The sequence below is a fragment of the Ostrea edulis genome, chromosome 3 (genome assembly GCF_947568905.1).
Source record: "Ostrea edulis chromosome 3, xbOstEdul1.1, whole genome shotgun sequence".
In the NCBI taxonomy this organism is placed as follows: Eukaryota; Metazoa; Mollusca; class Bivalvia; order Ostreida; family Ostreidae; genus Ostrea; species Ostrea edulis.
In genome coordinates this window covers 71,038,443-71,055,894 of record NC_079166.1, presented here as the reverse complement: position 1 = coordinate 71,055,894, position 17,452 = coordinate 71,038,443, and the positions used below count along the sequence as shown (strand labels likewise).

The window sequence follows — 17,452 nt, the reverse complement described above, 5'->3', positions numbered from 1 at the left end:
ATACATATGAAACAGTCAACCGCATTTGATGGTCTATGTTAACAGAATTGACAGGTACATTTACATTTATCGCGCCATTTTAATGATTTTGAAAAAATCAAAACTGTACAATGTTAAACAAAATTGTGAATACTTTGGCATCACCAAACTCATATAGTTAACTTGAAATATATTCGATATATTCGATATGTCAAGGACGTTTTGTCTATTAACAATAATGACTCTCATTCATTTGTCGATTCGATATATTTCTGTGAACTCGAACTAAAACACACAGCAGAGTCGTCAACTTCTGCTTCATACTGAGATATTTTATTGAAAATAGATATTAACAGCAAACTAACAACTCAACTTTATGATAAACGGGAGGATTTCAGCTTTTCCATAGGCAACCTCACATATTTATTTAGCAATAGACCATTATCACATGCAAATGGTGTTTATGTATCTCAACTGATTAGATACGCAACAGCTTGTTACGCGTATGATCAGTTTTTAAATTTAGGCAAGTTATTGACAAGGAAGTTGATGGTGGTCTTGTTTAAAATCAGCATTTCGCAATTTCTTTGGTCGTTGTTAAATCATTCGTAAAACCGAAATCAATAAAATAATTTTTTTTTTCACTAAACATTCCAATTAGTCTGAAAATCAGATGTGTTGATGTTGTCGTTTACAACATGCAAAATCCGACTCGTTCGCTGGTTCCTTCTTGCCCAGATTTTTGTAGTAGTAGTAGAGTAGTAGGAACAATTCATATCCTCCTGGGTTTTAAAAAAAAACCGTTTATTTCTTAAAAGTCAACACAATAGAGTCAAAGCAATATCTCTTTATTTCTGTAATACACATAATAATAATCGTCACTATATATTAATATTTTCGTATCTCATTGTATTTCCAAATGTATACATTCCATTGTCAGTTGCTGTGGCAGTATTTACTAGGTTGGCCGTCCTGTGATATACAATTGTAGTGGGTGCATCAATAGATTGCTCTGCCATATTTCTTAGATGTCTTGTGAAAAACTTCCTGTTAGCCCTCGAAATCACAACGAAAGCTCCGATAATGATGAAAATTACGCATATCGCCAGAACACTGAGCAGGATATTCTTACTTGAACCATCATCCTCTTCGTTATCTGCATCTGCAATTCAGTTATCGCTAGTTGATATTCAAATTTGCAGTTTTTCTTTATAATATTTTATTGATGAATATGTTTAAACGATTATACAAATTTTGTTGTACATCTTTACAAATCATGTCTAGAAGTTTTGGTTGATATGAACAATTTTTCCATCACTCATGTTCAAGGATTTCTGAAGAGATAGATAATTTCATTAAGAGAAAAGCTTGTAGCATTTAATTATTGGTTTGCAATGTAGTCAAAGTCCTTTTAAACCAATTCATCTCGACCTCGCATAGAAATTTAAGTGGATTAGTTTCTACGCATTATATTTCTAAATTTTATCCAGATCAAAAAAATAGTATTGTTGAAAGTATGACCTTTTTCACAATTATATATGATAAATAATCCATTTACATCCAAATATTTCATCACAAGATACGGAACCAAATCTCGTAGCAGCATGTAACCAGCGCGCTAGACCGCTCGACAATCTAGGCAAGTCATAAAACGTGCTTTCGATGACGATGGAATTCTCGCCACGTTACATGCTGCTTGGAGATTTGGTTCCACAGGTCGTGAGTTCAACGCCGGGTAGGGGCGGAAGTGGCCATCCAAATAAAGTGAAATTTTATGTGCTTTATATAGATAGATAGATAGATAGATATATGTGTGTATTAAAACAAAATGATTAAGAGCAAGTTATTAAAACTTAGAACGCCCTCCACTACACTAAGTGTAGTTAATTTCAAAGAACTCATCCAACCAAATACGACTTACAAAGTATTCATGTATTCTCTATTTATATCTTTCTCTTACCGTATTGACATCCTGAAATATGACTGCAAAGCTTCAGTCTACATTGACAGATGCTCTGGCAATCAGCACCATAACTAGGAAATCGACAGGAAAAAGAACAATTCAAACCCTGGTACCCGGCGTCACATTCTGCAACATGTGCATAACAATAGTTTGGATGGATAGTAATTATAGAATATGAAATGTCTAAACCAATGCTTATAATGAAAATAAAGACATACCTATACATTTTTCCTTTGAAACACTAAATCTATAATTTTCAGTACAAGTCTTCTGAGTGTTTCTGTAAAAGAAATAAGGAAACAAAAAGAACATTTCTATCATAAAATGCTCTGATTAAATTATACATCGTACTCACATGAAATGAAAATATTCATACACACAGTACATCATCAACAAAGGTAAACATTTCATTTTGACAAACATATTGATGGTGTGTTCCACCTCTCTGATAAAAGTGTCAAAGTACATATGGTTTCAAAATTGCACGCTGTATGTCAAACACCAAGCAAATATTAAGTACTGAATCGAGTACTGAATCACGTGTCAGGCACAGCTGCAGAAGGTTAAACAAGTGTTACTAAATAAAACGCACAAGCACTTGATCATAGAGGATAAAATATATAGTTTTCCTTGTTTGTATCATATTTACGAATTTATTTTCCACCTAATACTTAAATGAGTCAAACTGTTCAATGTTCCATGCAAGGTGAGATAACAAACAGTGACCAATGCAAGGTGAAGATAACGAACAGTGATCAATTTCATAACTCCTATAAGCAATACAAAATAAATAGTTGGGCAAACACGGAGCCCTGGACACACCAGAGGTGGGATCAGGTGCCTAGAAGGCGTAAGCATCCGTTGTTGACCGGCCACAACCGCCGTGAGCTCTATATCCTGATCAGGTAAACGGGGTTATCCGCAGTCAAAATCAGTGTGCCAAAAACAGCTTAACAATCGGTATGAAACACTTCAGACAGCATTTGACCCAATGATAGGTTGTATTGACGAACTAGATCGGTATAGAATTTGCGAAATACTGACTTCAATAGAGACTGTTGAAACCCCTGTACCATCAACTTGTTTGTCAGTAGCTTACCTCGATTTAAAAACTGACTACACGTAGAACAAGCTCTTGCATATCGAATCAGTTGAGATATATAAACACCATATGCAGGTGATAATGGAATATTGCTACATAAATATGGGAAGCATGCATGTAATTAACACAATCTTTAATTGACGCTCTTCATTTGCTTAATGTAATGTATACCCAAAAGGAGTAGGCCCACGAAAGGTCAAAATAGGCCCTATCTCATTAATGGAATGTGACGATAAAGTATCATAATTTGATACAGAAGGAATTATTCATAACAGGTTTGTAGATCTGTCATCACAGTGGATCAAATCTCAGTATGTCAAAATGCCCCAGATAGCAGTCCATCGTTGGCCCAATGTCGATTTTTGTTAGGTTGGGTTAGCTGCATTGATGACCAACGATGACCCATGCTACAAGCAATACTGATAGTTGGTAATGCTTTATGGGGCCAAGGTTGGGCTAGCTGATGGTGTAATACCATAAAACTGCTGTAGTGAGAGAGAACCGTGTGTTGGGTGATTGGTATTGGCCCTTAGTTGGCCCAATGTCTCTCTCACAATGCATTATGGGTAATCAGCATCTAGGGTACTTTGACCGACTGCGCCATTTTTTAGAAATTGCACGTGGAAATGATGAGACCGACGAATGTTGCAAGTACAAAATCAAAAACAAATCGGTGAACACCATACGGAAGATGGGAAAACTGCACTTGTAGGAGTGAACACCTAATGCTTTGAAATACTCATTATCTATGAATGTGCTACACGGGTAGATGAAAACAACCCATGGTCTCGCGCGGAAGTGAGCGAAACGAAAGAGACGTATCCGGTAAATAGTATTTATCCAGAATGATAGTGCGCAATGGCGCCAATAAACAAACGAAGCAGAGACGTTGAAGGAAAAACTTCTTTCTTTATTTCTTTCTTACCGTTATAATAGATCAGTGAAAATGATGAACAACGATTAATCGCATAAATCCCATGAAGAATACAAAACTGAAAGTAAGGAAAACAGATATCTGGACATACCAGAGCTGAGGTGATATAAGGTAAGCAGGGCTAATCTAATCTATGCTGATGTTATGAATGAAATGCGAAACTTAACCCAATTAGCCTACTGGTTTCACAATACCATTACATCGATATGATCATTATATTTTCGTCCAACCCCGTTTCAATATTGACATAAATGCTTTAAATATGTAAGACAATGATTTCGGGGAGTGGACATAAGGCAGGGGGGCCTTGGGGAGACTAAAGTGTTAAGATGAAAATGGGACTCCCAAGGGATGTAATCAAATTTATCAGTTATAGCATGCATACCAGAACTAGTAAACACAGTGAAAGGTGAAGATAACAAACAGTGATCAATCTCATAAATCCTACAAGCAATATGAAATAGATAGTTTGGCAAACACGGACCCCTGGACACACCAGGGATGGATCAGGTGCCTAGGAGGAGTAAATATTCCTTGTCGACCGGTCACACCTATGTTGTTGGACTGAGCATATTGTTACTCACTCTGAATTGAGTAGAAGTGGATTAATTAACACAGAACTATAAGCCAACTCAAGACCAACATCAATGTAGAAACCTTTAACATGTATATATGGTATACATCTGTATATCGTAATGTGTAGTTCTATTTAATTGTATACAATATTCAAGTAAGCTGTCTTGAATATATATACATATACTACCCAAAATATGATAAGGATCATAGATATTTTTCTGTTTAAAAAATTAATAACTGCATAATTGGCAATAGTGTGTCTAAGTGAAATCAAAAACGTCTTCAACAAACTTGCACGTGCATTTCATGCCATGGGAAATGCGTTTCTCGTCACAGTTTATGCTTTTGCTACCATTGCACGATTTTCACTCAGGCATCGGTGGCTGATTCTTTCTAAAATTTCAAACTCACTTGAGTGTTTACACTAGGTTTATCAACACAATGCCCCCTCAACGTGTAAGGCGTCGCCTGACGACATAACAACTGGACAGATGTATTGGAATACTTGACGCTGGCTATTCACAACGTGACATTTCATATGCACTAAACGTCAGCCAGAGCGTTGTAAACAGGGCTTGGAACCGACAGCAAACTTTTGGTACAGCAGCACACCGACATAGGGGTGGTCGTCAGAGGTCGACAACCCAACGCCAAGACCATTTGGTGGCTCTTCAGGCACGACGCCATCCCTTCTGGACAGCAACCAGCCTACGTAACGACCTCCTGAGCGCTTCGGGAGTGAATGTGTCCACTCAGACGATACAGAATCGACTTCACAATGCAGGTCTCAATTCGAGAAGGGCATTTGTTCGAGTCCCTCTGACTGTTCGACACCGGCGGGAGCGATTGGACTGGGCTGAATATCATGTCACCTGGACACAGAACGATTGGGTTCAAGTTATGTTCACCGATGAGTCCAGGTATTGTTTGGACTTTACCGACAGGAGGCACCGAGTGTAACGACGACAACGTGAACGTTTCCATGATGCCAACATCAGTGAACATGACCGTTATGGTGGTGTTTCCATCATGGTCTGGGGTGGAATCAGCAGGGATGGAAGAACAGATATTCATGTCCTGGAGAGAGGAACAATGACGGGGTGCGGTACCGGGATGAGATCCTCGATGCTTACGTCAGACCCTACGCTGGTGTTGTTCGTCCTGAGTTCATCCTGATGGATGATAACTCCCGTCCTCATCGAGCCAGAGTGGTGGAACAGTAACTTCAGCAGTAAACAATGGTCCTTATGGACTGGCCAGCGCGCTCGCCGGACTTGAACCCGATTGAGCATGTATGGAACATGCTGCAGGTTGCCTTTTCACGCCGTAGAGCACAACCCACGACTTTGACAGAGCTCGGAAACGCCTTCGTGGAAGAGTAGAACAACCTTCCTATTGGAAACATCCGGGTGGTTATTGACAGCATGGCTCGACGTTGTCAAGCCGTCATTGATGCAAGGGGAGGCCATACCCGGTATTGACACTTCATCGACTAAGTGTAATGATGGACTATCCCCAAAACCTGTGTAATTCTTTCTCCGGTTTGCCGTTAACTTTTTGTAATGAAATGCCTTTTGGTGTTGTTATCAGATTTCAAGCATTCCGTATTGAAAAAAGTTCATGCCGTTCATGAATTTTCAATCATAACCTGAGTAAACACGTTTCTGAGTCAAATTTATGTCTTTTGTTATGTTAGTGGTAAATTACACACATATAACCTAGTGATCCTTATCAAATTTTGAGTAGTATATATATTAATGCCCAATAAAAGCATTTATTTTGTACAAAAACAAGAGAAACCTAATAAAACGACAGATTGCCACTTTTAGTGTACATAAATACATAAGGAAGAATTATTGTCTTGCAAGACAATAATTATTTAATTACCTGAATTCATGCTATATTTATATACATTTATGTACCTGTTTTGAGGTTAAAAGGTGTTTGAAATAATTCAATGCTGGTGTTATTATTGAAATATACATGTATGATGTGGAGCAATTTTCATTTAATTAAATGTTTGGTATCAAAATGACAGCTATTGCCCCTTGAAGAATAACCATCTTCAATGCAAATCATAATGACCTTGTTTAGCTTGAAAGAATATTGTCTATAAGGAGTCTTGATCATAAATATTAAAAATATTTTTAATTTCTCTCATGCAGTTCCTTATAAACAAGCATAAAATAATGATTATAGTACATTGACTGTTGTGTGTTTCAATCTTTTAGACATTCCCATTGTATTGCATTTTTTGAAAGTTGTGTTAAAAGAATTGGTGGTCTTGAAAAAGGCTGTTGTAGTGAACAGCAAAGGTCAACTGCTATTCAGAAGTCTCTGTACCTAGTCACCAAGGGCAAGGATAGAGGTCGTGTGGTTCTGCATTCCACAGGGCCAGGTAAGGGACTAAAAGAATACAATGTTAATGACAATTATTTCCATGAATAATGAGAGACATCTCCCATCTCTTGTTAAAGTGTTCTTCTTTAAAGATTTTGTGAGAGATGAGAAATACTTTTTTTGATGCACAAAGACACCAAATTAAAAGTGGAGCTTGTTCATCCTTAGTGACATCCCTGGCATTTTCTTCAATGCAATCTTTCATGTGTCTTATAAAGTTGTGCAAACACTAGTGCTTGTATAATGCACAGATACGTGAAGTGAGGGTAGTGTACGTGTACAGATGTTGTGTACATACCACCACCCCTCCACTGTCTACAATATATATACAAATATATATTCTGAACTGGGCAGGTATCCATTATATATTAATATGCTAAAGCAAGCATTTATGTACTGGTATTGACTAGAACATTCAACTTCAAACCTATTACAGGCTGCTTTCAATGAGTACAGGTCTAACATCATTAACAGTGACTGGTATTCTAGTATATTATTCTACTGTGAAAAACTAAATATCAATTTGCCCCATTGCAAAAAAAAAATGTGAAAATAAATTTAAATTGCACCTAAAAGAGCAAGTGCGTAACAATATCTCAAACATTTGGGAAAATATCCGGACCAGTTATAATCAAGGATTTGGAAAATTAAGTACATACTTTCAGTACAAAAGGTTGTTCAATTTTGAAAAAATACCTGAATTTAAAAACTCGAGACAATCGGGTAATTCTCACTAAATTCAGAATTAGTATAATCATTGTCTACGGATAGAAACAGGCAGATATGAAAGAAAAATTGATAACCATGATAAATATGAAATTCTTCCTATATGTGAAAGAGTCTGTCAACACTGTATCTCAAGTTCAACAGAGGATGAATGACATTTTCTTCTTGACAGTCCACTATATAATAATCCTAGTGGAGAATTTTCGAATAAGATATTTAAACCCTTTCCAAACCTAGCACTGCTTAACAATCCTGATCTGTTTACATGGATTATGTCAAATGAAGTTCCTGAGTTTGATGTTTTATTATGCCAACATTTTATTGTAAATTTCAATACAAGAAAACAACATACATATAGTTATGTGCATGTTGAATACTGCAACATAGTTACTATGATTGTACTATATGAATATTTGTTTGTGTGTTTATCATGCATTGATAGATGTAATGGCTAACTCTCTGTTCATCATGCAGTGCAATTGTCTTTGTTTTCCATTGTCATGTGCTTCTGTGATTTTGGACTTAGTCAATGTACATCATTATGCTCCCCTGAGGGCACAAATTGGCTGAATAAATGTTCTATTCTATACCTGTCGAACCAGTAATATCACCAAAATATGTTATTTCCCCTTCGATCACCTTCATAATTCATTATGAAGTCAGTTCTACTTTCTGTGAGCTCTGGTGAGATATTGATGCATACTGTACCACTGGATCTAAAAGAAAGGCGTTTTACCACCGTCCCATTCCGATGTGATATACTTTACTCTCAGGCGCTTTAAATCAGAGACGGGACACTTTTAAGTTTGATAAAGTTAATTTTCCGTTATATTCACATGCATAGCAAATTATCATCCCTTGCAAATTATGGTATACTGGCTGACAACAGCCCCCTTACCTTTACATTGCATGGTAGGACGAATCCGCCCCCTTCTTTACATGTATACTGTTGAAGTTTGGAATAGAGAACATCTGTTATGGATTTTTTGGTACCTTTTTTATTTTCGTTTAATAGTCAAGAATTTTATACGATTGCGAGTTATCCTCTGCTACGTTACCCCCTCCCCTTTCCCTTAAGAAAAAAAACACGCTATGTGTCTGTCTGATGCTCTTACGATTCTTATGTGCAACAAAAAATGAAGTTCAGTAAAATTTCGGGCAATTTTCTTGCATATTGTAATGAAAAAAATAATTTGATTTATAGTCAATATTAGGCCTATCTATATTGAAAAAAAATGATATTATGTCTCTGATATTAAGCCTACCAAAAATACTGTGTGATTTCATTCCAAATGTACCTAGCAAAATTTGCCATGTAATTGGATATGTAAGGTATTTTATATCTATTAGAAAATATTTTATTAAGATTAATTTTGGCGTATGATACGCCAACAATTTTTCCGGAAATATATTATCTATCGGTGACGTTTCACCCAAGTAAGTATAATCTCGCGAGAATACCGCTTGTTTTCATCTACCAGTGTAGCACATTCATTATCTATTAGGGTATTACCATTAACAACAAATCTATAACTAAATTTAGATAAAATGCTATTGTAACAGAAATTTTCTTATTTTCAGGTTCACGAATTACGTGTGTACTACACCATTATTATTTGCTGATTTTAGTGAGAGTATGTGTGTCATTTTTGAACTCTATATAGGCCTAATCATAGCTTGTACACTGGTTTATGTTTACAGGTGCTTGAGTTTTATAAGGCATAAATAAAAAAGACAGGAATAAAAAATACTATTTTATCAACATATAATCTGTTTTTACAGTATGAATTAATAATTCATAAACCTGCCATAGCACAAGAAACGTTGACCCAGTTGTCATGAGTTTCACAATTTGGTACATGTATGCTTTCTTAGGATGACTATACACACAGAGTTTGTGTTCAATATCTACCAGTAAAGATTTTTTAAATGTCGCATCATTTGTTAAGATTTTACTCACAACAGGCAATATTGACCATAACCTCCAAAATCTCAGTTCTATTCTCCAAGTAATGTTCCATAAATATGATGATAAAGGACTATGTCCCTTTAAAGAAGTTGATTAGGTTAAAATGTTCATGCTATACTTATTTGGTTGAAATTATATCATCTTTATGAAATATCAAATACACAATTTATTTATGCAAGTGTTAAGATTGAAGGTGTTCCCCATCTATATTTGTTATTAAAAAATTCCATGATCATAATTATTATATGTTTCATCTTTCGAACAAAAGTTCTGTCTATTCCTAATCACTTGGTACACCCCTAGTCCTGGATTCGTGGTTGGGTACCTTTGCCATTGTATCGATGATTACGTGTATTAAACCAATAAGTATCGGTAATTGGTAGTAATCGGTGACAGGTTTTCTGAACAGAGTCTTTTCACGTATTTAGTAAACATGGAATATTAAAAATAAAACCACAAACATTTATAAATGTTTTAGTGGCCTGATCAACCAACAGAAACTGGAAATCAGACAATTATGCTGATAGAATGATACATATCCGTACTCAAATTATAATATTTATTTTCTCTCAAATGATCGATCGATCGAAGTGGCTGTCAAGCCCCATCACTAAGACCTCATTAAAATAGCACATAATGAGTACTCACCATCTTGCTTTCGAGCTTCACAAACGACACATTCAGCAATACACCTCGTTATTTGAAATAAACTTAAAGAGAGCCTGGGGCAGTTTTGTATCGCTCTATCAGCATATCTCCGTTAGCCGCTCAGGTCACCCACACTTATAAGTTCTTGAAAACACACGTTTTTTCTAGCATGCCCGAAAACAAACCCTCCGTAATGTCCAAAACGTTACTATTAGTAAGTTTTGACCAAAATCCCGATATGACAGGCTTTTGTAACATGAATGAAAATGTGTTGAACGTGTAGAAAAAATGATTAAGTAATCATGCTTGGAATCTACTCACATTAGACCTTAACGTTTGAATGTCGAATACGGGTAAATTTCCCTAAAGTCTCAATATACCTGGCGAATTGCCAATACGAAGCTAAAGTGACCAGGGTTAAAATGTAAATATGTTAAAAGAGTATTTTATAGAATTTAAATAGTTTCATTGTTATTGATATCTGTATTAATATAGGGAGGTGACCATTCTACATTGATCCAGTGCCTTTTTATGGGATTCGAAACTGTGACTGTGAGATGTATGAGAGTTTGACTTCTAGGCGGGCAATTCTACTTTCACTTTAAACGGTAAGTTGAAAAGAGCATGCTGCATCTTTGATGTAAAATATCTCGAAAAGGAATCAAGGACCCTATTGCAAATTTGGCCTTGTTGGAAAGGTTAGGAATTTTGCTGAAAGTTGATATATGTCATTATACTGGGGAAATTTTTTTTTTTGAATTAGGAGGGGTTGAAAATGGGTATATTTTCCTCATTTTTGTTGCTTTTTTACTTCCAGGATGGCAGGTGCCTGAGTGTATCTCGACCCATTTCCAGGCTAGCATCAGATGTCATGATGGACCTTTAAAACCTTTCACATGTGTGCTTTCAAGAACCATATACATTATTTTTGAAAATTGGTTGCCATGGTAATAAAATCTGAAAATTAACACATGGGCTTCTGAAGGCGAATTTTCCTCCATTTCCTGGTAGTTTGTGACCTTAAGTACAAATCAGCTTGAAACTTGAATTTTCCAGGCAAGAATTTTTTTGTTTATTGTGTTTAAATATGATGTTTATGCTTTAAATATGAGGTTTATACTTAATATTATTGATTTCATTGAAATTGAAGGTCATCGATTAGTAAATATGTCAGAAGTATTCTTAGCAATTGGTCGAGTGTGAGTGCAAGAAATTTCTCCTCAGCCATAAATTTTCTATGAAAGTTTTTTGCAATGCTAATGATGGATGGATGTGTGTGTGTGTGTGTGTCTGTGTGTGTCTGTGTGTGTCTGTGTGTGTGTGTCTGTCTGTCTGTCTGTCTGTCTGTGTGTGTGTGTGTGTCTGTCAATCAGTGAGTGAGTGTGTGTGTCTGTCTGTCTGTCTGTGTGCGTGTCTTTCTGTGTGCATACGTGTGTGCGTGCGTTCGCGCGCATGCATGTGTACGTGTCTGTCTGTGTGTCTATGTGTTTGTCTGTGTGACTGACTATGTGTTTGTGTGTCTGTCTGTCTGTCTATGTGTCTGTCTGTCTGTGTGTGTGTTTGTCTGTCCGTGTGTGTGTTTGTCTGTGTGTGTTTGTCTGTCTGTATATGTATGTGTGTGTGTTTGTCTGTCTGTATATGTATGTTTGTCTGTGTATACCCGTTCTATGTGTGTGTTTATCAGTGTGTGTCTGTCTGTGTGTGTTTGTCTATGTATGTGTTGTGTGTATCTGTTTGTGTGTCTGTCAGGTAGTCATAGAGAAACAGATAAAGCTTCAGAATATAAATTTCAATTTTATTGAATTCACTGTATATTGCATAAGGATCACTAACATAGGTGTGATACACTGTACATCTAGTGGAGTACACCGACTTTTCAGAAACTTTTTGATGTCATCCATACGCATCCTGGCATGAAACTGCTTCGCTTCTGTTTGTCTATTTGAATTACACCAGTGGATCTACATAGGCTAGCTTAACTATGACATCATAATATAACACGTAATGTGATGTCATAATAGAGTAATGACATCAGATTTTTTTTTTTCTTGGCTAGAGTTATCTTCCTTGACAAATATTCTTCATACAAAGGTGTCTTATTTTGACTTATGTTTATTAGATAAAAGCATGATATCAGGGTAATTTATTAAAGATGTGACGGTTTAGACGAACCAATTTTTAGGGCAAATTTCTCATTGAAATAAGTTTTTTTGAACTTGAAAAAACAAAAAACAGACTCTCCAGGATTGCTCAAGTTAACATCCTTACTGGCCATTTCAGGGTTTTTTCTCTACAATTCCTTTTATTTCACATCAAATTTCCTTAAAATACAATTTTATTCTTTATTTGGAATCAAAATCGCATGTATTTCACTCAGTTCTGGGTTTTTTATTCTATTTTCAACTTTACCAAGGGGAAGAACTCTGTTGGAAACAGTGATGTGAAGAGGGCAGTTTTTGTTCACTCATTTCAAGATATAATTAACAATAACTCCCCATGTATGATACATCATTTTACTCGGAAAAACTTAAATTTTTAAACAGTATAGGTATTTCATGATGTCGTAGAATTTCCGCAGTCTTTAAAGTCTCAATATACCTGGCGAATTGCCAATACGAAGCTAAAGTGACCAGGGTTAAAATGTAAATATGTTAAAAGAGTATTTTATAGAATTTAAATAGTTTCATTGTTATTGATATCTGTATTAATATAGGGAGGTGACCATTCTACATTGATCCAGTGCCTTTTTATGGGATTCGAAACTGTGACTGTGAGATGTATGAGAGTTTGACTTCTAGGCGGGCAATTCTACTTTCACTTTAAACGGTAAGTTGAAAAGAGCATGCTGCATCTTTGATGTAAAATATCTCGAAAAGGAATCAAGGACCCTATTGCAAATTTGGCCTTGTTGGAAAGGTTAGGAATTTTGCTGAAAGTTGATATCTGTCATTATACTGGGGAAATTTTTTTTTTGAATTAGGAGGGGTTGAAAATGGGTATATTTTCCTCATTTTTGTTGCTTTTTTACTTCCAGGATGGCAGGTGCCTGAGTGTATCTCGACCCATTTCCAGGCTAGCATCAGATGTCATGATGGACCTTTAAAACCTTTCACATGTGTGCTTTCAAGAACCATATACATTATTTTTGAAAATTGGTTGCCATGGTAATAAAATCTGAAAATTAACACATGGGCTTCTGAAGGCGAATTTTCCTCCATTTCCTGGTAGTTTGTGACCTAAAGAGTACTAATCATCAAAACCAGCCAGTACCAAATTGCTCCATTCAAGATAAATTCTGATGATTTTGATGAAAATATAAAAAGTACAAAAGGTTTATAATACATGCACATTAAACAAAAACCACAAACAGTCTAAGTGCTCGTGTGAAAAATGTAAAACGTATGTTATTCAATTTTCTCTCACCACTCGATTTGGTCCTTCTCTTTGCTCGGCACTAAATCTCCTGGTACTCAAGAAAAGTTTACCAACATATCAATATATGTATGTGTAACACGTACTGTAGTTCTGTGTACCAGTAATGCTTTGTATCATTCAACTATTCAATTAGCTTTTTTCTGAACAACGATAGGTCATTAACATCACACATCATACATATGGAACAGGCAACCACATTTGATGGTCTATGTTAACAGAATTGACAGGTACATTTACATTTATGGCGTCATTTTAATGATTTTGAAAGAATCAAAACTGTTCAATGTTAAACAAAATTGTGAATACTTTGGTATCACCAAACTCATATAGTTAACTTGAAATATATCCGATACATTCGATATGTCGACGACGTTTTGTCTATTAACAATAATGACTCTCCTTCATATGTCGATTCCATATATTCCTGTGAACTCGAACTAAAACACACAGCAGAGTCGTCAACTTCTGCTTCATACTGAGATATTTTATTGAAAATAGATATTAACAGCAAACTAACAACTCAACTTCCATTGTCAGTTGCTGTGGCAGTATTTACTGGGTTGACCGTCCTGTGATATACAGTTGTAGTAGGTGCATCAATATATTGCTCTGCCATATTTCTTAGATGTCTTGTGAAACACTTCCTGTTAGCCCTCGAAATCACAACGAAGGCTCCAATAATGAGCAAAGTTACGCCTATCGTGAGCAGAACACTGCTCAGGATATTCTTACTTGAACAATCATCTTCGTTATCTGCATCTGCAATTCATTTATCGCTAGTTGATATTCAAATATTGCAGCTTTTCTTTATAATATTTTATTGATGAATATGTTTAAACAATTATACAAATTTTGTTGTACATCTTTACAAATCATGTCTAGAAGTTTTGGTTGGTATAAACAATTTTTCATCACTCATGTTCAAGGATTTCTGAAGAGATAGATAATTTGATTAAGGGAAAAGTTTGCAGCATTTAATTATTAGTTTACAATGTAGTGAAAGTCATTTTAAAGCAATTCACCTCGACCGCAAATAGAAATGTTTCAGTGCCTTAGTTTCTAAGCATTCAATATCTAAACTTTATGTACATCAAGAAAAATAGTATTGTCGAAATTATAACTTTTCAACAATTACATCTGATAACTAGTCTCTTTACATCCAAATATTTCGTCACAAGATTGGATATTACATTTACGTTCATAAGTGTAGTGGACATGAAATGGATATGGTGAATTCTCTATTCAAAAGCTAAATTTGAAGCTATATGTACATGTAGTTTGATCTGAATATCATTTATATATGTTAAAACAAAATGACCTCAAACTTAGAACCCCCTCCACTATATCAAATGTAGTTAATTTTAAGAAACTCACCCAACCAAATATGACTTACGAAGTACTCATGTATTTTCGTATGTATTCTCTATTTATATTTATATGTTTCTCTTATCCTGAAATATGACTGCAAAGCTCCAGTCTACATTCACAATAGCTCTGGCAGCCAGCACCATAACTAGGGAATCGACAGGGCAAAGAACAATTCAAACCGTGGTACCCGGCGTCACATTCTGCAACATGTGCATAACAATATTTTGGATTGATAGTAATTATAGAATATCAAATGTCTAAACCAATGCTTATAATGAAAATAAAGACATACCTATACATTTTCCCTTTGAAACACTAAATCTATAATGTTCCTTACAAGTCTTCTGAGTGTTTCTGTAAAAGAAATAAGGAAACAAAAAGAACATTTCTATCATAAAGTGCTCTGATTTAATTATACATCGTACTCACATGAAATAAAAATACTCATACACATAGTACATCATCAACAAAGGTAAATATTTCATTTTGACAAACATGTTGATGGTGTGTTCCACCTCTCTGATCCTCTCTGATAAAAGTGTCAAAGTGCACATGGTTTCAAAATCGCAAGCTGTATGTCAAACACCAAGAAAATATCAAGTACTGAATCGAGTACTGAATCACGTGTCAGGCACAGTTGCAGAAGGTTAAACAAGTGTTACTAAATAAAACGCACAAGCACTTGATCATAGAGGATAAAATATATAGTTTTACTTGTTCGTATCATATTCATGAATTTATTTTCCCCCTAATACTTAAATACGTCAAACTGTTCAATGCTCCATGCAAGTAATTAGCACAATCTTCACTTGACGCTTTTCATTTGCTGAATCTAATGTATACCCCAAAGGAGTAGGCCCACGAAGGGTCAAAATCAGCCCTTTCACAGAAATCAACGATATTGATGGAATGTAACGTTAAAGTATCATATTTTGATACGGAAAGAATTGTTCATAACAACTTTGTAGATATGTCATAACAGTGGATCAAATATCTGTATGTCAGAATGCACCAGATAGCAGTCCATCGTTGCCCATTGCCAATTTGTGGTAGGTTGGGTTAGCTACATTGACCCAACGATGACCCAACAAGCAATACTGATAGATGGCCATGCATTTTGGGGCTAAGGTTGGGCTATCTGTTGGTGTAATACCATAAAACTGCTGTAGTGAGAGAGAACCGTTTGTTGGGTGATTGGTATTGGCCCTTAGTTGGCCCAATATTTCCCACAATGCATTATGGGTACTCAGCATCCAGGGTACTTTGACCGACTGCGCCAGTTTTTAACAGTGTACATGGAAATGATAAGACCGACGAATGTTGCAAGTTTGCAAGTATTTTTTGTTAGTCTTGATATGTTTTATTAATTTCATATCAGTTTTAATATTAGTGAGAGTATGTGTGTCATTTTTTAACTGTATATTGGCCCAGTTATAGCTTGTACACTGGTTTATATTTACAGGTGAATGAATTTAATAGGCATCGGAAGCACATTGTAATAGAATAATCATATGCGACTAACTTCGTTAATTCGTTAATTAATTTACACTTTTGGAAGGAAAATGGAGAGACCTGTACATTATATATTTACGTGACCCCACTCCCCACTTCTTCTACGGTTATGGGCTATCATTGTATGGACTATCATTGTATGGACCATCATTGTATGGGCTATCATTGTATCGACAAAATAGAATTGTTATACGAATCTATTTAAGAAATGATGAATTGGCAATGTAGCAAAACAAAGAACTTAAAACCCAAACAAAACTTTAACCTAAACCCCAACTTCCAGTAAACAAACAAATTCAAGGGCAATATTTTTCCATCATAATGCATAGCAAAACTATTTGAATTGAAAGAAGTTGAATGAAATATTTTATTATGTTTTGTAATATTCTGCACTCCCATAGAATTGCACAAATTGACAACACTTTTCCATTTAATATCTGTAAAGATAAAAATAGTTCAACATTTGCAACTTTAAAATCATATCTTTTTCTGAAATTGTACTTGTAGGTTTTGTGTTTGACAACCTATTGGAGGCGACATGTTTGTAGGGTAATGGAATCTCTAATTACTAATTATCTTGCCATCAAGTACAACTAGATTTGTAAGGAAGAAAAGCTACCTTTCCAGGACTTCAATCAAAGTAAGTACTCTACTGTTGTATCGAACGTTCACCTACAAGTAATTCTAATAATCTTCCAGATATGTACAGCAACAAGAGAAATATTCCTTGCTCACTTCTTTCTTATCATATTTAAGAATTTTGATAATTTCATAATCTTTAATGAGTATATTCACTTATTTAGAAAAAAAACTTTTGGTGAATTGTACTGTATCTTCTTT

At 35.4% G+C, this 17,452-nt stretch overlaps 1 protein-coding gene and 1 long non-coding RNA gene across 4 annotated transcripts in view; both read right to left on the bottom strand.

Annotated features, from left to right (window-relative positions):
• Positions 1-690: 690 nt before the first annotated feature.
• LOC125676099 (uncharacterized) overlaps positions 691-17,452 on the bottom strand; it is a 61,516-nt gene continuing 44,754 nt past the window's right edge. Inside the window, exons 1-4 of one of the 3 annotated variants that reach the window (XM_056158771.1) lie at positions 2,323-3,239; positions 2,161-2,222; positions 1,940-2,068; positions 811-1,141 (exon numbers count right to left, since the gene is read on the bottom strand). In XM_056158771.1, coding sequence (XP_056014746.1) covers positions 861-1,141; positions 1,940-2,068; positions 2,161-2,222; positions 2,323-2,348 — 498 coding nt within the window. In that variant the 5' untranslated portion in view covers positions 2,349-3,239 and the 3' untranslated portion in view covers positions 811-860. Of the gene's footprint in view, positions 762-810; positions 1,142-1,939; positions 2,069-2,160; positions 2,223-2,322; positions 3,240-17,452 lie in introns of those variants that run through there. The other 2 variants (XM_056158770.1, XM_056158767.1) reach the window with 2 other exon arrangements.
• Positions 15,181-15,773, bottom strand: LOC125676902 (uncharacterized). The gene is made up of 3 exons (XR_008801186.1): positions 15,551-15,773; positions 15,393-15,454; positions 15,181-15,300 (listed from the first exon to the last, which is right to left on the bottom strand). It is a non-coding gene; the product is annotated as an uncharacterized LOC125676902 (long non-coding RNA).